Source organism: Podarcis cretensis, assembly GCF_951804945.1.
Source record: "Podarcis cretensis genome assembly, chromosome: 9".
Classification (NCBI taxonomy): domain Eukaryota; kingdom Metazoa; phylum Chordata; class Lepidosauria; order Squamata; family Lacertidae; genus Podarcis; species Podarcis cretensis.
In genome coordinates, this window is record NC_137178.1 from 14,836,475 (window position 1) to 14,861,195 (window position 24,721).

Genomic DNA, 24,721 nt, shown 5'->3' on the forward strand with positions numbered 1-24,721 from the left:
CAGTATTAGAGCAGGTAAGGGGAACCTTTGTTACACTACACTCCCATCCTCCCTGGCCATTGGCTATGTTTGCTTGGGTGGATGGGAATTGTTGTTCAGCAACAACTGGGAGGCCAAAGCTTCACTACCCCAGGTTAGAGTATGGAAGATCCAGGTCTCCTGATCAAGCCATGAAACTCACTGCTCTTGGGCAAGTCACCATATCTCATTGCAGTCTGCATTTAAGAACTGCTGTCTATATAATTGCAGAAATTATAACTAAGAAATAATTATAAAAACATATTGAAAAAGAAAACGCCCTGAACACTCTCCCCAACATTTGAACAGAGTTCCAAGCATAAGAACCAGTGGCCAACCGTTCTGGCTTAGAAAGTAACCATGCAATTTACCTTGCACCATGACATCTCTGGTACTATTACTCCCAGTGCAACAAAAAACAAGGCCAAACCAAAGGCAACCATGCCACATGCATATTGAATACAAGAACTCCACAAACAAATACATACAGAAATAGCAGGAATGTCCTAGCATAAGTGCAATTTGCACTTTAAAAGATAATGGCTTCTGACTGTGTTACTTATCACAAGGAAATCTGCTGGGTGTGTGTAGTTCCTTATCGCTTGAAGTTTGGGAAAACAAAACGCCTTGGATAATCTGAATGCATTTATTTGCAACAAGTGTGCTCTTATTCAAAGCATGAATATAATTTGAGTGCCATATATCCATGTTACAGCAGAACTATATTACAATTTCTGGACTTTATTTTAAGCATGAGTGGATGTATTTGAGCAGAACTCTGTATGGTATACTAACTACAAAACTGTAATGGCAAAAGGCAGTGGCATAATTCCCTTCAATCTGTTACAAATGTTCCACGGAAGAGACAGGAAGCAGTAAAACAGAAGCAACTACCCAGAGCTGTCTCTGCAAGAATCTAATGCTCTATTACATGTAGATAAGGAACAGGAACTACTCTTGGGAGCTTTCAACATCAGTGGAAGTGGCAAGCCCACAATCATTCATGTAAGAAACAACTGTGCATTTTGCTAGCCAACACTGAAGTACAAAAAATAGGTTCTTCTTCCTACAATCTCTTTTACGTCATCGGTACTACCAGTTTAAACCAAATTCAGTCTCCCCAGCATGTACACAATATGCAGTTGTTCAATGTCCTCTGCTGGTTTACTGAAAGCACATCATCTATTCCTGTCACCTTGTTCAAGCAACAGAAATAGGAGGGTTTATGAAACATCTGGTGGGATGGCAATAAATGCCAGGCATGTCACAAAAGGGACAGCAGATTTGATGACCCTGATTCAGAGTTAGGCCCGTCCTATAATATTTCCAGTCATGTCCCCACTGTTTTCAGGATAGGCACCACCACCTCAGCTACGTCCACATGAGTTAACACACCAATATTCCTATTTCACAAATGGGAATTTAAAATTAGGGATTAAGACCAGACTGTGGTCACCCAGACAGAGAGAGAAAATCCAGCGATGATAGAAATTATTACATGACTATACAGTGGTGCCCCGCAAGACGAAAGGGTTTTCCGTTTTGGAGGTGCTTCGCAAAACGAATTTCCCTATGGGCTTGCTTCGCAAGACGAAAATGTCTTGCGAGTTCCTGTGGGTTTTTTTTCCTCCCCCCCTTTTTCTAAGCCGCTAAGCCGCTTATCAGCTGATCCGATAAGTCGCTAATCCGCTAAGCCATCAATGGGCTTGCTTCGCAAGACGAAAAAACCGCTAGACGAAGAGAATCGCGGAACGGATTAATTTCGTCTTGCGAGGCACCACTGTATTGAGATAAAAACAAAATCACAATACAACACCAAGATATACCAACCGTGAATGTATTTCACTACATTGACACTAAGGCCATGACGTGATATGGTCATTAGGACTTCGCCTGCACTCTTTCTCCAAGGCAGGTTATAGGGAGGGCACCATGAGGTTATTGCACTGAATAGAAGCTGAAGATCATCCTTTTGAGCAAGTTCTTCCGCCGGGGACACAAAACTGCAGAGTTTCACCAAGATCTGAAACAAAAGGCCATTATAGGAAGCTCATATAATTGCTACCGTAAGAATTCTGTTTATTGTAATTTTCATGTAAGCTGTGGAGAAAGTAGGCAGATTTAAGCAACTCCTTGGAATCAGTTCAGTGCAACTATATTAATTTTCCAAATGCCACCATGCACTTATGGAAGTTTCTCTCATCAGTAACCAGCTTTATTTTTAAAAAATAAAAATAAAATTGAGGGAGGGGGTTGCAACAAAGAAAAACATGTAGACACAAAAAAAAGGTAGGTAACAGAGAAAAAGTAATATAGAATAGAAGGATAATATAACACCTTGATTTGGCCTCGGAATTGTAGAGTGTATAAGCGTCAGTGTAAAAGAATTCAATGTAAGAACCTTTCTTCCCAATGCATCCTTTAGGAGATGAAACAGAATTTGAAATGTAGTATTGTGGTTACAACTCATTTACCTGCACAAACACTTTCTGCAATAGCGTTCTACGTTCTGCTAGAGGCAGCTCATTCTGGGCTCCTCCAGCCACCTCAGGCACATGTGGAAGGTCAAAAAACAGATAGAGACATTTCACAAGCGTGGAAGGCACTGACATAGTCGTCATGCAGTCCACTGTTTTCTGAGGGCAGAAAAAGAGTGGAGACAAAATGTTAGCGTAGCATTCCTAGCACAGTGCAGTTTGTTCTGAATTCCACCTACTCCATTAGAAATTATCCAGCTATACAGCTTCTAGAACCTTTATGTGGAAGTCATAGAATACCATTCTTGAAGCAAGTTACTCTGAAAATTTTCAGAAGAAAAAAGCATTCTCATTATGAGAAAAGGAAAGCTTTTAGCAACATCGATAAACTGTGCACACACAGAGGAACAAGCTGAGCAGCCCCATCCCATTTCCCAAGTGGAAAAAGAGCTTCAACTCAGGAAAGAGTACCAATGGGAGAAGCTTAGTGCACTTCTAACTAGCTGGAGAATACACACAGAGCATCATTTTCCCCCTCAATGGAGCACTCTGGCACCTGTTTCATTCATCATATTTTAGGTTTTTTCTTCCCTTAGAGGAGAGTACGACAGAAGGCAACGGGAATGGGATGATCTAGACCGAAATAGGGGCCCACTTGAGGTATGCTATGCTCACCCTGCTTCTGCTGGTTGTAATTTGAGTAGGAGAAATCACACAGTAGAGCACTCTTGTCCTGAATGCTCACCCCATCTCATCTTGAGATGGGGTATACAAGAGATGGTATACAAAGTCCGTCAAAACCTAGTGCACAAAGTCTTCCCTATTATCTTAAAAATTGCAAAGAACCCAACAAGCCCCTGCACCATTGCGTTAGAAATTGCACACAATGATAAACGAGCTTCTCCCAGTTTGACGTTAAGATCTGCACACCTCCTGGGTATGTAACATTGAGGTAATATTTTGAGTCGTATTTGTCCTCTCCCACCATAGCCAGATTCTACACCTAGAAGCTTTCCTTTCTTCTTTGTACCTACAAGGTAAAATGCATGATCTGATCATATCTCATCTACGCTACTAAAGCCTCCTCTTTGCTGTCTTTTAGCCTACCATCTCAGGCTAAAATCATTAATGCCTTTGCCAAAATAATCCTCCCCCTCAAATAATAATAATCACTATGATCATGTATAGATTACATTCATTAATCACTGGCCATTTCCCACAATGTGTTCTGTTGCCTAGTCTGTTGAAGAACTCCCAACACCAGCACTAGCTTTCTCTGTCACATGCTACTCACTGAAGCTCAGTGAATATCATTCCACCTTTGCTGCCTACGCCAGCTTTCACCTTCCATGCATGATGACACTCTAGCCCCAAGCTTTGGAGTTCTGACATGCTATATAGAGTATGCAGTTTCATGTGTGCAATATTTTCACATATATACATATTTCCTAAAATGAATGGTGTGGCCTAAAGCTATGTGCACATAAGAAACAACAGAGGATTCTAGATCAGACCATAACCTTTTAACCTCCAACCTACAGAGACGCCTAACAGGACTTTACAAGGTATTTCTTCTTCTTTTTATCACTGGATGTCTTTGCTCACAACTGCTAGAAAAATGGCAAACAATATACATCTCTTGTGTTTCAAAATCCTCATTTGCTAAATACAAATACCTCTAAGAGTATTAATAGGTACACGCTACACAGTACCAGATTCTGTTCATGCATAACTAACCTGTCCAGATGAAGCTAACAAGTTAATTGTAGTAAGCAACATCCAACCTCTACTGGCTTCTTCACTCTGATTGATCTCCAGAAACTGGACTATGGCACGACTTGCAGCCTCTGGAGTTAATTAAAAACAACAACAGAAGATAAGCAAACACAATATTAAAACCAGTTTCTACTCATACAATATTAAAGCCAGTTTCTACTTATACTATATATAGGCAAATTGTTCCTTCTCATGTTCCAGCTGCTTAAAAACTCCCATCTTGAATCCAGTTTTGCTATGAAGTGCATAATCAGCATGAAGACAATCAAGACTCACTTTCCTTTCATGTCTAATTACACGCTTGTCCCATTCATACTTTGATGAAGGCAAGTGAGAATCATTCACTATCTTCAGTGACAGCCAAGAGTCAATCATCTCTCGAAGAATGTTGTTATGTGAATATTCAACTTCTGATTGGACAAAGATAAACTAGGTGCTATGGCATGAATTTACCTGTAGACTTGTTAGAGGCTCTCCGCCGAATTTCAGTCACCATCAATCGTGACACTTGTGTTGTAAACTGAAGGAGATCTGAGAATTTTTCTATCATTGTACTAGGGGGTGCATTTCCAAATACCTGCAGATAAGAAAATACTATGAACACCACAGAATTTATGGCAGGATTCAACGAAAGTGATCTGTCAGTGGAAGCCCTGCAGAAGGACTTCTGCAAGTGCAACGGAGCTTCTCGCCACCTCTTGCACCTCTCAAAACTGGCTTAAGGGGTGTTGCGAGAATCCCTGGAACGGCAAGGGAGGAGAGGGGGCACCATTCCATCAATATGCTGGTAGAACGATAATCTTAGTACAGTCTCCCCTAGAAAATAATTTTTTGCAGACATACAAGTCCAGTCAACTCTTTAAATTGGAGCATTAGATGTTTAGAGTGCAAAGTCATTGAACGAACTTTGATTGTTGAATACCCTCCCCTCACAGATGCAGTTGGGCTTCTCCCTCATATACAATTCGACACTGGGTCTCAAGAAACACCTTCTTGCCACAGACCTTTAGGGGACGTCACATGCAGCTTAATACAATAAAACCATGTAACATTCAAATGACCAAAAGCCCACAGCATGACTGCTGCAACTGCATGCTGGATGGGTGAGGGAGGGGTCTGTATCTGTGAGTCACAGGAAGAAAGAGAGCTGTTTGGCACTGGCTCTGACCACTGGTCCATCTAGTAAGGTAAAGGTAAAGGGGCCCCTGACCATTAGGTCCAGTCGTGACCGACTCTGGGGTTGCGGCGCTCATCTCGCTTTATTGGCCGAGGGAGCCAGCGTACAGCTTCCGGGTCATGTGGCCGGCATGACTAAGCCGCTTCTGGCGAGCCAGAGCAGCGTACGGAAACACCGTTTACCTTCCCGCCGGAGCGGTAGCCATTTATCTACTTGCACTTTGATGTGCTTTCAAACTGCTAGGTTGGCAGGAGCAGGGACCGAGCAACGGGAGCTCACCCCGTCACGGGGATTCGAACAGCTGACCTTCTGATCGGCAAGTCCTAGGCTCTGTGGTTTAACCCATAGGGCCACCCGCGTCCCCATCTAGCTCAGTACTGACTACTACGACTGGCAGCTGGTCTCTAGGGTTGCTGGCAGGAGTCTTTTCCCAGTCTAGCCCAAGCGTACTCAGTGCAGAAAGAGCTTTTAAGCCTTGCTGGGGGTGTATGTGTGTTTAAGGCAGGGGTAGGCAACCTGTGGGCTGGATGCGGCCCAATCGCCTTCTCAATCCGGCCCATGGGTGGTCCAGGAATCAGCCTGTTTTTACATAAGTCCTTTTATTTAAAATGCATCTCTGGGTTATTTGTGGGGCCTGCTTGGTGTTTTTACATGAGTAGAATGTGGGCTTTTATTTAAAATGCATCTCTGGGTTATTTGTGAGGCATAGGAATTCATTCATTGCCCCCCCCCCAAAAAAAATATCGTCCAGCCCACCACATGGTCTGAGGGATGGTGGACCGCCCTACGGCTGAAAAAGGTTGCTGACCCCTGGTTTAAGGTCTACTCAGGATACCGGTTCAAAAATGGTAAGGATGCCCACGTGGGGACAGTCCAAGTATACACAGAACCCTTGGAACCGAACCCCTGGGTAAGATGCGATTTATGAGTTTACTCCTGTTTAAGATGCGATGTCATGATTTACTCATAACTTTAGAAAGTAGCCATGTCTAGTCAAGCTCTGCCTGGCGAGAATTCTAAAAGCTTCCCTGGAGAAAGGCAGAGAAAGCTGGAGGAAACAGCAAGTGAACATATACAGAAGTAGGAGCCATTAGCTGCCCATCTCTCTGTGTGTATTATCTGCTTAGCGGACATTTCTTCTTACCCCTTGGCTTCCAAAATTTCTAGACAAAGGCAACACTAAGCTACACATGCTTACATTTCACACAATTATTATTACTTGATTATTTATTAATTCATGAATTGCCTTTGACACACATCCCAAAGTGATTTACAAACACACCATAGGATTGTTTATATGGGGAAGTTTTTAATGTTTTATGTCATACTGTGTTTTAATTTGTTGGAAGCTGCCCAGAGTGGCTGGGGTAACCCAGTCAGATGGACGGCATATAAATTATTATTATTATAGCTAAAAATAGTTTTGAAAACAGTACAATAAACAAGTAAAGGTAAGTTTAGAAAATACATAATGAACACCTAATGAGTGTATCTTGTATCCTGGGTCTACAGCTTGGCAATACTACTGCTCCACTTTCCCAGATGTCTAAGCATCTGAGAAAAGGTAATTTTGCTGGTATTACTATCTTGGTTAGAGACCATGCATTTACGGGTGCCATACAGCACATATGTAATGCCACCACTGTACAGTTCCTTGCCATATAAATCTGCTAAGTTCAAGGTATGCACTATTACTGTTAGTGTATGAAGTTCAAAATGGCATACCTGAAGGACCACCCTGTCCCTTATACACTGGCCAGCATACAGTGGGACCTCGGGTTACAGATGGTTCAGGTTACAAACTCCGCTAACCCAGAAATAGTATTACGGGTTAAGGACTTTGCTTCAGGATGAGAACAGAAATCGCGTGGCGGCGGCGGCAGCAGGAGGCCCCATTAGCTAAACCTTTTAACCTTGGGTTAAAAACAGTTTCAGGTTAAGAACGAATTAAGTTCTTAACCAGAGGTACCACTGTATTGAGATCATCTGGGGAAGGTGTCCTGACTTTCTCTTTGATACCATGTGTTTGTTTCTGTGCAAACTAAAGCATTTTTAGCTTAGCGGCACCAGTGCTTTGGAACACTGCCCCTATTGAAATCAGACAGATACCTACAATTCTGATATTTCATGACCTGCTGAAAAGTTTAGCTTGCTAATCATTTTTAGAGAATCAGGTTGATTCAGTGTAGGTAATTTGTTCTATACTTTATGATTTTAACATTTTATTATTAGCTCCTAACTTTATAATTAGTTTATTGTATACTACCACAATAATTTTTAATGAGTTGGCAGGTTATAAATACTCTTATCAATAACATGAATTATGTCTCATTTAGTTTGGTCCTATGCATATGTAGGGAGTGCAAAGACCTAGGGGGTATACTGAAGATTAAGGCTGCAATCCTATACCCACTTGCTTCTAAGTAAACCCCGTCAACTTCAATGGGACTCATTTCTTCCACTTATCCCACTCCCTTGTGTTCCTGCATCCTTGCTCCATTCAAGGATCATTCACTGTCCTGTCATAATGCCTAATAAAACATATTATCCCTCACTGGAAGAATCCGCGACCAGAAAGAAGAGGAATATCAAGAAGATTGGAAGAAATTTAAAGACTATTTGAATAAATATTGTAATATTAAAAATTAGAAATTACTTGAAAGTACCAATTAGGCCTAGGATTAAATTAAGATTTAATTAAATAAATGAGATCTATCATGTTAAGAAAAGTTAATAAATTTGATTATAATTAGAATATTGTTTTCTGAATATTGGAAAACTGCTACATCCAGTTACAAGGAAATTCAGATGGGAAGGATTAGAGGAAGCCAAGCAATATGTTTATGAGGCTGAAAGTTTAACTAATTAATCAATTCGTATCAATTTCTTTGTTGTTATTTGTTGTATTTGTTTTATTTCTCTCTTGTTCTTTTTAGTTTTGTTTTATTTGTTTTACAGTATGTGTTATATGTGTAAGAAACTTAATAAACATTATTGGAAAAAATAAAATAAAACGTATTATCCAGTAAAACCTGCAGCTGGACTTGGTTATACTTGGTGATTGTGGAAAATACATTCCATATAGCTAGGAACAAAAAAAAAACAAACAACTTTACAGGAACCAACAAATACAAGTGTTCCTACACTTACACTAAGGCTGTCTATGGCTTTTGATCATGCACCACGCAGAGAAAACCAATATACTGAACAGCAAAATGTAATAAATACACCACAGTAATTTGGAAAATAACTTTGTTATAACAGAAGCAACCACCTAGATCTGTCTGAAACATGATCCAACAAAAATGGAAGTCTGGGCTTTGAAATAGTCTTCCTCCTCCTCACTCATTTGCAGCCTACAAGATGCTCCCGGGGAGGAAGGGCATGCTTATTTTCCATATTTCATCATATTGATCTTCTCTATCTTTAAATCAAGAGCACTTTGCTGCAGTTCTTACAGTAAGAGAGTAAACACATGCCATATATTTGAAGCTAATCACTTAAGAAACTTTGAGGCTTTTATTTTTTAATAAAAACAAAAAACCCGCAAGCCTATCATTTCGGCACCCTCATACTATGCGCACAATTATGCCACTCTTCAGGAACATTAAAATGCATCATTAAGTATTCAGGATTGTGCAAGTAAAGCAGTGACAAGAAAACACAACACGTTATGAACCAAAGCATTGTTTACTGGCAGAGACCTTTTCAGTACAATGTCCACATTTTACACACACACACACACACACACACACACACACAAATCCTTGCCGCTTTAGCTCATTGCTATTCAATCCAAAATCACCCCATAGAGCACCCAACTGTACGAAAGGCTCTGTCAGAGAAAAATAATCTACAATTACATAAATGGAATGGTTTTAGAAGAGTTCAGAAACACAACAATTTTACTAAAGATGCAACATGGATTGTTTGATGACAAGCCTCCTGAGACCTTTCCACACATTATGCAGTTTGACAAGGACCCAGTTCACATGCAACATGAAGGTAAACAATACCCATGTGTGAATGAGCAAGAAAAAAACCAGAACAGCTTTAGTCCTTCTCCATTCCTGCAACTGCTATGCTACCCGGAGCTACGCCATTGTTTGGCTCAGCATTACGTCCTAGCCAAAGTTCAGGATTTGTCTCCCCACAGTAAAACCACAAGTGGCAAGCCACAGATTTTTTTAAAATGAAGATTATGAATAAATTGACAATGAAACCAAAGTTAATATCAACAACATGCTGCTCAGTAAACCAGTCCTTTCCTGTACAATGTTCTGTGGATTAATCTTCAAACTCATATTTGGTGTCCTTAAAGATGTATAGGGGAAAGCCAAACAGTAATCCTTAATTTCAAATTTGCTCTCCTAAGAAGATGTATGCAGAAAGTTCATGGGCTGCATGAGCACATATTTGGGGTTATGTCCTTAGTAGTTGCAAGCAGATACACTTTAATTATTACATGGTATACATGGTACGCAGGTGGCGCTGTGGGTTAAAGCCTCAGCGCCTAGGACTTGCCGATCGAAAGGTCGGCGGTTCGAATCCCTGCGGCGGGGTGCGCTCCCGCTGCTCGGTCCCAGCGCCTGCCAACCTAGCAGTTCGAAAGCACCTCCGGGTGCAAGTAGATAAATAGGGACCGCTTACCAGCGGGAAGGTAAACGGCGTTTCCGTGTGCGGCTCTGGCTCGCCAGAGCAGCGATGTCACGCTGGCCACGTGACCCGGAAGTGTCTCCGGACAGCGCTGGCCCCTGGCCTCTTAAGTGAGATGGGCGCACAACCCCAGAGTCTGTCAAGACTGGCCCGTACGGGCAGGGGTACCTTTACCTTTACCTTTACCTTATACATGGTCATTCATAAAATATATGAATTATGAAGTTGGAAACTCGATTTAAAATTTATGATTTACATCAGCTTCTTTCCTTGTGGAGCTAAAATGCCCTTGATTTAAAAAGCAAAGCAAAACTCAATTCACCCTGTTACGACAGCCTTATAAATAAATCCACAGAAGTTACTAGCCTAAAACAAAAATTAGTACTCTGCCAAGGGCTGGTAAGAAGAGAGACACAGAGGTATCCACCCTGCTATGGCACTATGGCAGCCCACTCAGTTTCTATGGCACATGCAGAAAGGAAATGGAGCACTGCGATTCTCCTCTGCCATACAGCTCTCACTCAACTACTTAAATACAAGACCTGATCTTATCACAATACATAAACGGCTTCATCTAAGCCTTGTATTTAAGCACTAACCTGGCAGCCCTAGGGACAAGGAACTGCATGCAGATAAGTGCATGAAATTCAGTGCCAGCAACTGTGGGGCTGCTGCAGGAGGGATTCTTCAGTGGTTATTACAGGAAACCTTGAACCACATAAACCTGATAAGCAACATATACACACCCATAATCAATACATATTTTTGTAGAAAACTCTTGGGGGGAAATTCAGAACTGTATTCAGGACTATTACAAAGGAGCTAAGACTTGTGACCAATATTCGATACAAAATCCTCTTCCTGGGGGGGAAATGGTCATAGTATTTAAGCTGACTTTCATATTTAAAGTGGAACAGAATGGCCCAGGTGGTGCAGACAATCTATGATTAGGATTTGTAAGCAAAATCTGGATGATCATGGATGCTGAAGCAGTTTGTTTCCAGGTTGGCAGTGGGTTGGACTAAATGATCTCTGAGGTACCTTCCACCTCTATTATTCAAGGACTTGATTTAGGTTCAAAAGGTTCAACCCCAGTTCAGAAACAGTGATGACTTAAATTTCAGTCATTCTCAGCCCAGTATCTGTCCCATACACCCACTTTCAAATTCTCTGTATTCATGGGAAAACTCAAATCTACTAAAAAATCATGACAGACATTGCTGTAAGATCCCTTCCACATATAATTTGTCCTGGAAGTAACAAACTTGGAGGTGGCCACTGGGGAATTTTGATCCAAGCGTAAGGAAGTTAAGTTGTTATGGCTGCAGAGGCAGGCAATGTACACATTGTCATATTACACTGATTTAGATGCAGAGAAGGCAAAAACTGGCATTCCATTACTTAACTTTTAATCAACTTCCTCCTGCCCCTCTCCCTACCCCATGCTCTCCATACACCATTTTTTAAAAAATCAGCTTGTTTAGAACCTACATAATAAGAGCCAATAAACAGTTCTGAATTCAGATGGGCTTACCCTATTAAAAACGGGGAGCATCATGTAAAGCTTCTCTTCCTGTTCTTTCTGGGTCATGTGCCGAGGTGGATGACACAATTCCGTGAAGAGTCGACGCAGATGCATCAACCCAAGAGCATTATCCTGAGGGCTACATTCCTCCTGCCGGGGTCGACCCATTATCCTTTTCACCATATTCATCTTTGCTGGTTTGTGAAAGACCCCTTTTATTCTGTTCAGGGGGAAAACAGAATAACAGAATTTGAAAAAAAAATGCAAACTAAACAAGAAAACAACAGCAACACACTTAGTTATAATTTATGTGTGATCAAAAATAAAGAGGGGGAGGAGGGGAAGAATCGGGATCATTATTATATACTGAAGTCAGCTACATATACATCAGGGGCGTCCAACTTCCAAGAGTCTACGATCTACTCACAGTATTAAAAAACTGGCAGTGACCTACCCATTGTCGGAGTTGCTGAGCTTTTTTATTTATTTTTTTGGCACCGTTTTGCTGGGGTTCAAAGATTGACCAGGATCAACCAGAGACACCCCGCGATCGACCAGTAGATCGCAATCAACCTGTTGGACAGCCCTGATATACATTATGACTTCCTCCTACATATGGCACTGGCTATGCATAACTGGCCAAAAATTACAAAGCATAATTCTGAAGTGTGGCTTCCAATTGAGAGAAACAGCAATATAAAAAATGCACATGCAATAATTAGGTAAACACCTCCACTTTTAAAGGTTTTTTTATACCCTTAAGCTCAAAATGTCTTTGGGCAACGTGGATCCACCAATATTAATCCCATTGTGGAGCATGCAAATATATATGAGGATGCCCTCGGCAGCAATGCTGCCTTTGCATGAACTTCCCAAAATAAATTTACAACCCAAGTTTCTTTCAACGTTCTAAAAGCAAGTGATTTTTAAACACCACAAAGTCCTCCAAAGGAGATTTTAAGTCAAAACCTGAAACTCGGGTCTTCCTCCATATGCCACTATCCCTCAAAGAGAGGAAAAACAAAATCCCAAGACCAAAAGAACAAGAAAAAATGAGACAAATCTTATCTCACTTATGAGTAAGTATTCCTTTCACAGCCATTGTGGGAGCTGCATATGTGGCAATAAAGCAAGACCATATCCTTGTAAACCTGGAAAGGAACCTGAAAGTAAGCCGGTCACAGCCCCAAACCAGAGTCATATTTGGGGCCATTCTAGAAGAAATATGGTGATATGCAATGTTTATATTGCACATGGTTGCATCTGTTTTTCTGAACTCTTTTTTAAAACAACAACAACAACAACAACCCAGCAACAATAGTAGCCAGTGTGAGTAGGCCCAATCCAGGGGATGGGGTTTAATCCTTTCCCCTTGTGCCATTTCCTCCAGTGGAAAGCTCTCATCCCAAAGCTACTTTTTGCCTAGAGATAAAAGATATATGAATGCCTATATATTGCTCCTCCTGAGAGGAATAGCAGCTTGGTCCCAAATCAGTAGCCCACAGATCTCTTATCCCTTCAAGACTGGCTAGAGTCATTTTTCATGTATACATGCAACCCCCAATTTGGGGGTTGGGGGTTTGCTTTCTGGGTCATGGTGTGCAATGGCGGAGTGTGCATAAGCCCATTACACCCCCTTTTCCAGCCACTTCCAGGTCACTGCAATGCACATGTGAAAGGTCACACATCAATTGGATGCATGTAAAGGACGTGGGTGGCACTGTGGGTTAAACCACAGAGCCTAGGACTTGCCGATCAGAAGGTCGGCGGTTTGAATCCCTGTGACAGGGAGAGATCCCGTTGCTTGGTCCCAGCTCCTGCCAACCTAGCAGTTCGAAAGCACGACAAAGTGCAAGTAGATAAATAGGTACCGCTCTGGCGGGAAGGTAAACGGTGTTTCCGTGCACTGCTCTGGTTTGCCAGAAGCAGCTTAGTCATGCTGGCCACATGACCCGGAAGCTGTACACTGGCTCCCAATAAAGCGAGATGAGCACTGCAACCCCAGAGTTGGCCACGACTGGACCTAATGGTCAGGGGTCCCTTTACCTTTTACCTAAAGCAATCATTGCCTGTATGTCCAAAAAACACAGAACTAGAAATGCCTATCCTATTTCTGGAAAGGGGATGAGATTACAAAACTTTAGTCCTGAACGAGTTAAGCGCTCTGTATAAACTAAACTGAGTGTTCCAGATTCAAGACACCGAGTTTGAACTCACATAACTGTAGGTCTGTCAAGCACATATCCCTACCTAACCCGTTTATCTTGGTTGGCTGAAAGAAGGCTTACTTAATGTGCACAAACACACACAGATTACAGTTACTAGACAGAGGCCACCAATTAAAGACTGAGTAGCCCAGTTATGTATACTGTTTCTATTTACAGCAACCTAGTCATTTGAAACTGTATTCAAGTACTAGGTTATTGCAAGTGATTAATCATCACAAGCCAAGCTGAAAAAAACTATCCATTCTACTTTGGGAATCCCAGTGGGGTGGTGGTAGAAGGGACAAAATATTTGCTAGGACCTAATTCCTGGTTTGGAGTTAACAAGGGATAAGATACATTGTGGGGCATATGCTGTGTATATCCTGGGTAAACCCAAAAAGTTCCGTCACAAAATTCTTCACCAATGAGTTCTATTCTGCACCACTGCTTACTTTGGTTGCCAATTTATTGTGCCTCCAGTATTCATGTGAAAGGGCACCAAGCTATGTGGGACACTGCAACTCTCACAAGAACTGGAAAAGCTATTAAGCCCTGCTATGGCTTCTGGGACAACAAGGCATTTAGCCACATGCTTTCAAGCCTAAGTGGAAGATAAACGGTTGTTTACTTTAGAATGGAAGCCAAGATTCTTACGATGTTGAATTCTACAAAAGGAACACATATTCTGAGCTTTCACACATTTGTGATATGCACACAGATCCCAAGTTACTGTTTGTTATGAAAGTGTCGCTCAATTCCTCTTACATAAAAGGAAACATGGAGGATATGCAATTTTCAACACCTCACTGTACCGTGACTGGATGTTACAACTGGTCATCAATAAGAAACTGTCCAATAGAGCAAAGGGCATCCACAGAGTTCAGAGAAATGAAGTCAGAAGTTCGGGAACTTCGTTTTTTGCTTAGTTCAATCTGAATCTGTGTAATGGTATATGAGTGTCCTTCTTTTTAACATCCCTGTCAAAAAATATGGAGTTCACTGCATATCGAGATTTGAACTTGTCCCAGATAGAAACACTCTTTCCTAGAATACCTGTATGCAAATCTCTTACAATATATACCCAAACAAACAAAAGTTGTCACTGGAAAGGTTTAACACATATGGCAAGCAGTTAGTTCAGATAAAGAACCTCCAGGCTATATTAAATAATGCAGATACATGGGCAGGAATGGAGGAGATTAATATACATTCATCATGAATCATTACAATATATGATAATTTAGGGGTAAATAATACTGCTGCTTTCAAAACATTTGTTAAAAACAAAAACGGCTAGGAAACGACTAAACAGCACACACTGTATTTAGTTTAACAATAGCTATTATAGGACTACAGAATTGGTTTGTTACTTCCAAAGGGTGTTATTTAAGCAAGCAAGCAGATAATTATCCAAACATTCATCAGGAGACTTTCCCCAGCTTTTTAGCCAGCATACAGAAATAACTCAGCCATTTCAAAACACATTAGTAATAAGATAACATGAAACAGACATATATTTCTTGGGTTTTATAATAGTAACAGTAGAAGCAAATATTTATTCTCACTGCTGTCCCAAGTACTTCAGAAGTGTCCCTTTAACACAAATTCAGACCCCATACTATGTAGAATGAGAACGCCTCACATAACTATAAAAGATGGCCTTCAAATAAGCTTATTGAAATTTCCAGTGTTCTCTTCTTTAGACCAAATATGGAAACTGGAATCTCAAAAGATTTAACAGTTTAACTGCATTTAGCAGATGTTGAATTTGAAAAACAGATGTCTAGAAACTAATCATTCCAAAATGTTGTTGTAGGGATGGCTTAAAGAATGAATATATATATAAAATACCCAAGAATCCATAAGTCACAGGTAGTACACAGCACGAAAACACAAACCATGAAAACTGTTTGGATAAAAGTGCCAAATGCTTCAAGTAAGCAGATGTGCATGCCCAAAGTATTTCTTCCTTAAACATATAATTTCAGTAATTATGTTGAACTGCAAAGGCCAAGCCAAAATCTATAGTTGTGCTGCAAAGGACCCAGAGCAATGCTCATATGAAAAACTTACAAAGTTAGGCTATCATTTTTAAAAAAAATCCTACTCCATTTTACTACAGACATGGTCAGTATGCATGATCTCCAATGTTACGCCAAACTAGACCCATTGCAATATATGGACTTAAGTTCATTTATTTCAATGGGTCTGCAGTAAATATGACTTTGTGGGATATCACCTTACACTTGGGAGAAAAACATACAAAAATTCTCATTTTCCTGATTAAGCGACTTCTGATAGAAAGCACTCAATGGCTGCAATACAGTGGTACCTCCGGTTGCAGACGGGATCCGTTCTGGAGCTCCAGTCGGATCCCAAGGTTTCCGCAACCGGAGGTGCCTGTTCTGCGCATACGCACGGCACATAGAGAGCTTCTGCACATGCACGAGTGGCGAAACCCAGAAAAATACTTCCGGGTTTGCCGCTTTCGCAACCCGAAATTTACGTTACCCGAGGGTAACTTAAGCCGAGATTCTAAAATGCAAGCTAATCCACACTGGATTCTCTTCACAGGGAGAAAAGCTTCAATAATAGTGATGGCTCTAGACCAGCATTCCCCAATCTATTGTCCTCCATATGTTTGGGACCATAACTAATCTGCTTCAGTCAGCATGGTCAATGTTCAAGGATGACAGGAGTTGCAGTCCAAAACATCTGGGCAGAACCACTTTGGGGGAGGCAGCACTAGACAGCGAGAAAGCATCCCATTTCACCAACAATTACCAGATACAAGGGATGGGCTCCCAATAGTGTTACTGCAATCTGGAGGGAAGATGTGTATCCGTTTCAACTGATGCATTACAACTATGTAACCTTCATTAAAAAACAAACTGAAACATCTTTGCTGTGTCTAGGATTCACAGAATTCTAAGCTACCAATTAGGATTTTAGGATGTACAACGGAACTGTCGCCAAGCAGCTTTCTAGATTCTATAAACAAGCTGGTCACAGTGGATCAAAAAATCTGGAAGCAGTGATCCGACAGGATATTTCGCATTTAACATTTCTACAAATTGAGCACACTTTATCCAGTTTGTGATAAACAAACACTAAGCCTGTGTGGCGTTAAATTCTGATTTGGTAGTTAAAATATGCATTCCCTGTTATGTTTTCAACAATGAAGAGAGAGGATCAATACAAATCAGAAGTACCACCACCACTTGCACCAAGATATCTACTGCAGTAAACATCTGACCCATGTTTCTCACAAAAGATTACTTTCACAGAGAAATTGTGTGATTTATAAACAGCTCCACACAAAGCATTCATTCACAACAGGCATATTCTAGGAATCTAAAAAGAACGCTAAACAATCATAAGCTATTCACTTTATATAGCTTTTAAAAATATTTATTTTTTCATAACAGTGTACAACTATATTAATAAGACTGTTAAATCAAAATGCAAAGTAATTCACAGACCACTTGCAGCGGTGTATTTCTGAAGACAAGAAGGCTGTACCATTTGTAAACAATGTAATGAATCACTGCTCCAAGTGTAAGACATTCAATTAAAAGGAATGAAACATGAGAACTAGAAATCTATCTATCAAGTTTTATTTTTAAATATTATTAGCATATACTCTGTATTAAATAGTTTGTTGAAACACCCCACCGTGTTCATTTCCCCCATGACCCAATTTTCATTTCCCAGGCAAAAAGGCAAAGCAGAAAAACCTTGGCAACATTTAACACCATTTTCATTGCAACATTGCAATGAAACAAAACATTACTCATGTTCAGCACAAGATCAAACAGAAGGAAGCATTTGTTGCAGGGATATTTTATGGCGTAAAAATGATTGCTCTGTCATCAAAAGAAGCATGAAATCTGCTACGCGTTTTGCTTCCTACATAAATGTTTGCAATCTTACCTGTGATGTGTTTGTTTTGCACTGTCTAACAAATTCCAAAATGTTACACTGGAAACATGTTTGTCACAATTTCACACAATGACCATCTGACATTAAATTTTCCAAACCAAAAGGAGACAAAATAATTATCCCACCTGGTGCTTTTCAGGTTCTTTGCAGGCATCTTTAAGTTTTAAATCTTCTCTTTGTGAAAGAAAATAACAGCAACCGCTTGTGTCTTGTTATTATCTACTACTGCTAGCCCCACATGCAGCAAAAATACTTCAGGCAATCCAGGCGAAACTCAGAGCTTTGCACTGGAGTCTCCTGGAGCTTGCTGTACCAGTGTGCAAGCTGGCTTGACGACAGAGGCAAAGGGCTGCTGTTCTATCCAGCAGTACTGCCGGACTTGTTTGTCATAGGATGATGAACCCGTTATGCTTCAGGCAAGGCCCCCCTCCCTGCTTGTGTCAACTAACATATGCTGATTAATGTAGCCTTTAGAAAGAACAGGGGGGAACAAAGTGTGGCAGGAGAAAAGCCACTCAAATTCACATATAGGGCAATTTAGAAATGCCTGACTTATGCATTCTTCATGTGTCATTACAGTTTGTACTTCACTTGTGTCAAGAGTGTCTATGGCACTGTACCAACACACAGGAGCAATGTGCTTTATTAGAATCTTTACAGTCTAGAAAGAGGCCCAGGGAAGCTCTGGCCCTGCAGACACTGTGGGGCTACAACAGCCATCGTACCAAAGCATTGGACACAGCCTGCAGATAATGGGCTCTGGAGTCTAATAACATCTGGAGGGCTGTAGGCTCCCCACCTCTAGTCTAATCGATAGCTCTGGCATTATGCAATGCTGGAAACTTCAGATGTATAAGCTAGGTAACTAATGGCTGCTTAAACCAAGGTTACAGTCACCAAAACAGAATGTCTAGTTGCCATTTTTTGGCAAGGCGGCTCTAAAGTCTTGTTTTTCAAAGGATGGGCTGACTTTGATTGATTCTCAATTAAACATCTGGTTAGTTCAGATGATAACCTTGAGATTGGTTAAGAGCTTTGAGAACTCAAAGAAGAAAAGTCACTGATCCAGGGACAGTCCACATATATATTGGCCTATTCCGACCTCTTTTTCTTAATGGCGACTTCACCTGCTCAGGCCGAACAGAAAAAGCATTTTGGTTCCAGAAATTCTTTCCAATTGTTTAGATAAAATATAACTGAAAGAATTCTACAGGATAGGATATTTGTGTGAAAACAAACCAGATCCAATGATCCCTAGGAATGCACCTCCAAATAGTGCAGATGTCAGGCGCCATCTTGGCGCCTAGGCAACTAGACTTGGTCGCAACTGGTCAAAAGCCTGGTGCAAAATGCGCCTGGTGCCTGGCTAATTTCGAACACTGTGGAGATGCTGTGTTTGCAGAACCCAAAAGTTACCTATACATCTAGGATTCCTAACTTCCAAAGTAACGCGATAAACAAAGACTCACAGATCTTGCCCAGCAAGGACTTACAACAAGAGCGCAAATTATACTTGTATTAGGCATTATTTCTTTTGAGCAGCCAAACAATTCCTGAATAAAGACAGGGCATTATTCATGCACTTAACTGTGCCAAAATTCAGCTCCCCACAAATGCATGTGTGCCACACTAAACATTGCCTCAGGTGCCATGACTAAAGAAACAAAGAGTGTAAATGTAATAAAATAAATAAAAAGCAACCACATGCATACTGAGACAAATGAAATGCCAAATGATGACTAAAGACAGCAAGGGCATGAGCAATCTAGTGGCTCAATTCCCTTTGCTCAACTATGGTGAAGGGCCATTCCAATCCAAAATTTCACTTTCTGTATCAACAGCAAAATGAAGACCCATGTTTACCCACATACTGAAAGAGTGAGGGTAATGGTAATATGAAAAACAATGGAGCTACTTGCATAGAGGTATCTCTCCTAAAACTGCTACCACTGATGGCTCAATTAGCACAAGCATTTCTGGTTGCCAGATGGAACAATGCCCCCCCCCCAACTGAATGCTGTTCTAGGGGTTCTCTTGACTCTCCAGAGTGGATGGGGTTTGTGTGGGTGGCACAGTGGGAGTCCTTCTGGCTTCTGACAGTGTGCTGTGTTAGTTGTGCCACTGACTTTTATTTCTTGAATTCTAGTTGCCAACTTCAAGAGAATGAAGTCATTTCCTTCCCAGGATTTTATTGGGGGTGGGGATACTTTCCCTGGGTTAGGTACTACAAAAAAAGGCTGGATTATTAGTAACCACAGTATTGTCAACAAGGTATTGATTATTAGTAACCACAGTATTGTCAACAAGGAAAGTCGCTTGCAGAACTGTTTTCATCTTCAGAAAAATAAGGCTATATGAAGACTTAGCTTTGCTAGCTCAAATGATGTGTAATCAGTAACATATCAACAAGCAAACCTAAGACACTCATTACAAAGCACACTCTTTTCCAGACTAAAAAAAAGGTGGGGTTACATTAGGGGGCATGACAGAGATTGGCAGGTGCTCACTTTCTAGAGAAAGTCTAGGAAACAGCATTTATGATGACACTATTTCCTGGTGCTCTGCTGCTATGAAATTTTGAATAAGATTAGTCAAGTCCACAAAACTTTTCTTCTAAATTTTGTTGTTGTTGTTTGCCTTCTCTCAACTTCTCTTTTTCACATTCCAACACCGTTAGTATAATTTGCAGAGATAAAGTGCAGCAAAATGTTTTCTTCTCAAAGGTTAAGAGTAAAATTATTGAAAAGATGTATAATAAAACTTTAGAGACAACAACCGGCTCACAGGATATGCCATACCACAGTAGCACTTATTAAAGCTACAAGATGTGAAGCTGCAATAGGCTCACTCACTCTCTTCCCTCAATAAAAAAATGTAATAGACTTAGACCAACATAAAAGTTACTGTTAATGTAGAACATTTGTGCAAAGTTAGAAAAATCATTTAGAAGAATTCCAGGTGCATTCTATTGGGCCAGCTGGAAAATACGTAGTTGCTCATATACCCCACAATGAGACTTTCAGAAATGTTTCACACATTACTTGTTCCTGACAGATTAAATGGGTTACAGATTTCTTCCACTGACATTTAAACAAAGCAAAATAATTTAGAAAGAAAAATAGCTAAACTGAATTTTTTAAAAAGGTACAATTCAGCATGGAGTTAAAAAAAAATATTATCCAAGCAATTTACTGAAATAACACCACTTCAATGTAAAGCTACCCCTTCAGTCAAAAAGTTAATTTGGCCTGAAAATAAGAGAAACATTTCTGTCATTACTTGGGCAAAAGAATGAAGAAGTTATCTCTCAAAATCAATGTGACGATGACTAATGAGGGATTTTAGGCACTCAATGAAGCAATTTCCTATTTTTGTAATAACAAAATCTACAACTGCTATGGTGACTATTCAGAGTTATGACAGGGATTGCTAAATTCTAGGCATCCAGAAGTACAAACTGCTGAAAAGGGCAGAAATAGCATGTGCATCACCATTTATACATGGTGTGGGTAGGACCCAGTCTCCTCCTCTTATTGCCTTAGTTCCTATTTTTCCTGTTCCAAGTGCATCTCCCCTTTCTTATACACATTATTTCTTTGTGCTCATCTCTTTCCTTTTCCCTTAAAAGCCTGCCAAGGATGAAGGATCTCATGGAAAACAGCTTCCCAGAGCACAACACTCTTTCAATACTAGCAGCCAGCTATGGAAGATATGATGTAGTAGTAACAGCAACAAGAACAATGGGTATGATCATACGCAATTGCTCTCCATGACACTGAATAACCACAACAAGCAAATGCTCTTTGAGGAAGGCATCCCAAGAAAAGGTACCTTTTAATCAAGTACCATATTTTTCGCTCTATAAGACACACATTTTCCCCTCCAAAAATTAAGGGGAAATGTGTGTATGTCTTATGGAGCGAATGCAGGCTCCTTGGCTTCAGCGATAGCAAAGCGAAGCCTCCGAAGGGCAGTGGGAGCGCTCCCGCCACGCTCCGGAGGCTTCAGGTTGCCTTCACTGAAGCCTGGAGAGCGAGAGGGGTCGGTGCGCACCGACCCCTCTCGCTCTCCAGGCTTCAAGGATAGCCACCTGAAGCCTCCAGAGTGCAGCAGGAGCTCCCGCTGCGCTCCGGAGGCTTCAGGTTCCTTTTGCTGAAGGGGCGCTGCGCAGAGAGGGGGAGATTTTTTTTTTTCTTGTTCTCCCCCTCTAAAACAAGGTGCGTCCTATGGTCGGGTGCGTCCTATAAAGCGAAAAATACGGTGCTTCCAGAATGGAAGGATGAGAAAGCATTAGCTAGAGCAGGCTCTCTTACCACCTAAAAGCACAAGCCCCCTTCCCTCCAAACTTGCATTAAAATTTGCTACACTCCCAAGTTATGTCAAAAGTTAATTCTATACCAGTTTTCCTTTCATCTTATTTAACAATCCTGATTCAATCAATCAATCAATCAATCAATAAGCAAACGGAAAATCAAAGGGCATCCTTGTTTATGTAATTCAGATAATGGGAGAATCTGTACTCAAATGGTGATAATTACTGAATTCTGAACAATGAGCTTTGGCATGGACGGCCTGTATAAGACTCTATTTGACTTTTAATGCAACTCAGGAAGTTCCCAATTCAAATCACCCCAATGAAGATACTAGGTGGCCTTAACAGAAGCTTCATCTTCAGACTCATGCAAAGGCCTTTCATGGCACCCAAATGGTCCGTTCCCACCACTGAAATTAGGGTCACCATGCAGTCTGCAAATCTACCCCAAAAGGTTGGTAATCCCTGCCCTATGGGACTGTTATGTGGTCAACTGAAAGTATGAAGTGATTTCAAAGTCCAGAAAAGTGTAAGGTTAAATGATGTATAGTATTGTTGTTAAAGGAAGCATAGTGACCAACTGCAAATTTAGGTTTCATGACACATTCCACCTCCACATAAGAGCAAGTGGAAGAATGAGAATATATCTGTAAAGTATTACACACTGGCAGTACTATGTAATTTATTAATGGCTCTACTGTTCTCATGCTGTGGGGTTGACAACACTGTCATCACCAAACCTGCCAATACAATACAAAAAGTACCATTAACCTTTTATTGAATTTAGCAAGTCACAGTAGGTGCAGCATTTCCATCTGGCACTGCCATTTCTAATTTGACAGCTTCTTTAAAAGCTTTCGGGGTCTGAACAGCAATGCAAGGCACTCTGGAGTAAGGGACATTCTCTAGAACAACACTGCAAGGCAAATGCTATTTCTGAGCAGGGGCTGCAACACAAATGCCCTGTCAAAGAAGGTAAGTGATGGTGAAGAATCAAATAGTAGTAAATTAGGTTTTGATTACTAATAATGCAAAAGACTGAAGTTAACAAGGAAAGGAATACTGCATGTTCATGAGCCTAAACTACCCACATGCACTCCAATGTATTATGGACTACAGTAATGGTTCCATTTAGTTGATTCAAATCTCCTTCAGTCCTAAGACTCAGCTAGCTACACAGCTGCAAATAAAACGTTTCAAATGTGTTGTAGAGTGCAATATACAAATGTGACACTAGATGGTGATAGCGAGCTACGCAAAATTCAATGTATTTTTCAAAACAAAAATTAAAAAAACATTTTCGCAATGTTTGTGTATGTGTAGATTCCACCCAAGTTGCAGATGTGATTGTCACAATGATTTAAAAAATTACCAAGAGTTTGATGAAGACAGAACACTGGCCACTTTTAGGGAACACAGCCATGGGCCCACACACATTCCTTAATAGTTTTATTATAGAATCATAGAATCATAGAGTTGGAATAGACCACAAGGGCCATTGAGTCCAACCCCCTGCCAAGCAGGAAACACCATCAGAGCACTCCTGACATATGGTTGTCAAGCCTCTGCTTAAAGACCTCCAAAGAAGGAGACTCCACCACACTCCTTGGCAGCAAATTCCACTGTCGAACAGCTCTTACTGTCAGGAAGTTCTTCCTAATGTTTAGGTGGAATCTTCTTTCTTGTAGTTTGGATCCATTGCTCTGTGTCCGCTTCTCTGGAGCAGCAGAAAGCAACCTTTCTCCCTCCTCTATATATAACCGGTCCAGATCAGTTACACATGTCAAAGAGGGGGGAATGCCTGATCAAAATTGAAGGGGAGCAGAAAGGAACGCCTGATCATCCACCATGTTTGGGAGACCTAACATTACAGAAAAGGGAATTTGCAACAGGCTGGGAGCATGCATCCCTATGGATGGCTCCCCATTTGCCATATTAAATAATAACACCCAATCAAAGATCATGACATACCTATTTCTCTAGATAGTATGGGGAGGGATACATGTAAATCAGAAAATAAACTACATGAGATAAAATCACACCATACTGTGTAGAAATGAGCAGAATCTTCCTGTCCCTGAGACACTTAAAGTATGCTGTTGTTTTTCTGCAATAACTGAATTCCAGAAATTTTACTGCATAGCCAGATTTGTTAACCATTTCCACTGTTGTGCTATTATCATTAATATAATAACAGAGGCATTGCTGCATGTTCTCCTGCTCTGAGAAGCATGGGCAGTAAAAATAGGGAACAGGACTTTTGTAGTTATAGCAGCCATATTTGGAACTCATTACACAGGAGACTGGTTTGACCCAGACTGCCTCCCAGGGGGATTTCATAATCCATATTCTGCACCTTACGTAGTGACTCTTACCTTGGGATAAGGAATTTTTCTGTGTATTGTAAAAATACATTCCTTCCCCCTTTATACTAGGTGTCATGTCCTTCCGTGTGCTGGCTTTATTAATAAATAACAATAATAAATAATAATAATAATTCTTAGATTAAGTGAAAATCCAGACACAAAAAGTTGTTGAGCTTTTTTTCCACCTGAATTTCTGCCCGCACACTACTTCCGACGGCAGTATTCTGGGCATGTCCAGGAAATTCCAGACATATGGCAACCCTTT

The 24,721-nt window shown here is 40.8% G+C and overlaps 1 protein-coding gene across 5 annotated transcripts in view; it reads right to left on the bottom strand.

The window, feature by feature from the left end:
• Positions 1–24,721, bottom strand: part of WDFY3 (WD repeat and FYVE domain containing 3) — a 129,384-nt gene that overhangs the window by 91,075 nt on the left and 13,588 nt on the right. For 4 of the 5 annotated variants that reach the window (XM_079990652.1, XM_079990650.1, XM_079990651.1 and 1 more), the window contains exons 1-6: positions 17,904–17,920; positions 11,639–11,849; positions 4,725–4,848; positions 4,233–4,342; positions 2,493–2,654; positions 1,849–2,041 (exon numbers count right to left, since the gene is read on the bottom strand). In XM_079990652.1, coding sequence (XP_079846778.1) covers positions 1,849–2,041; positions 2,493–2,654; positions 4,233–4,342; positions 4,725–4,848; positions 11,639–11,818 — 769 coding nt within the window. In that variant the 5' untranslated portion in view covers positions 11,819–11,849; positions 17,904–17,920. Of the gene's footprint in view, positions 1–1,848; positions 2,042–2,492; positions 2,655–4,232; positions 4,343–4,724; positions 4,849–11,638; positions 11,850–17,903; positions 17,921–24,721 lie in introns of those variants that run through there. The other variant, XM_079990653.1, reaches the window with a different exon arrangement.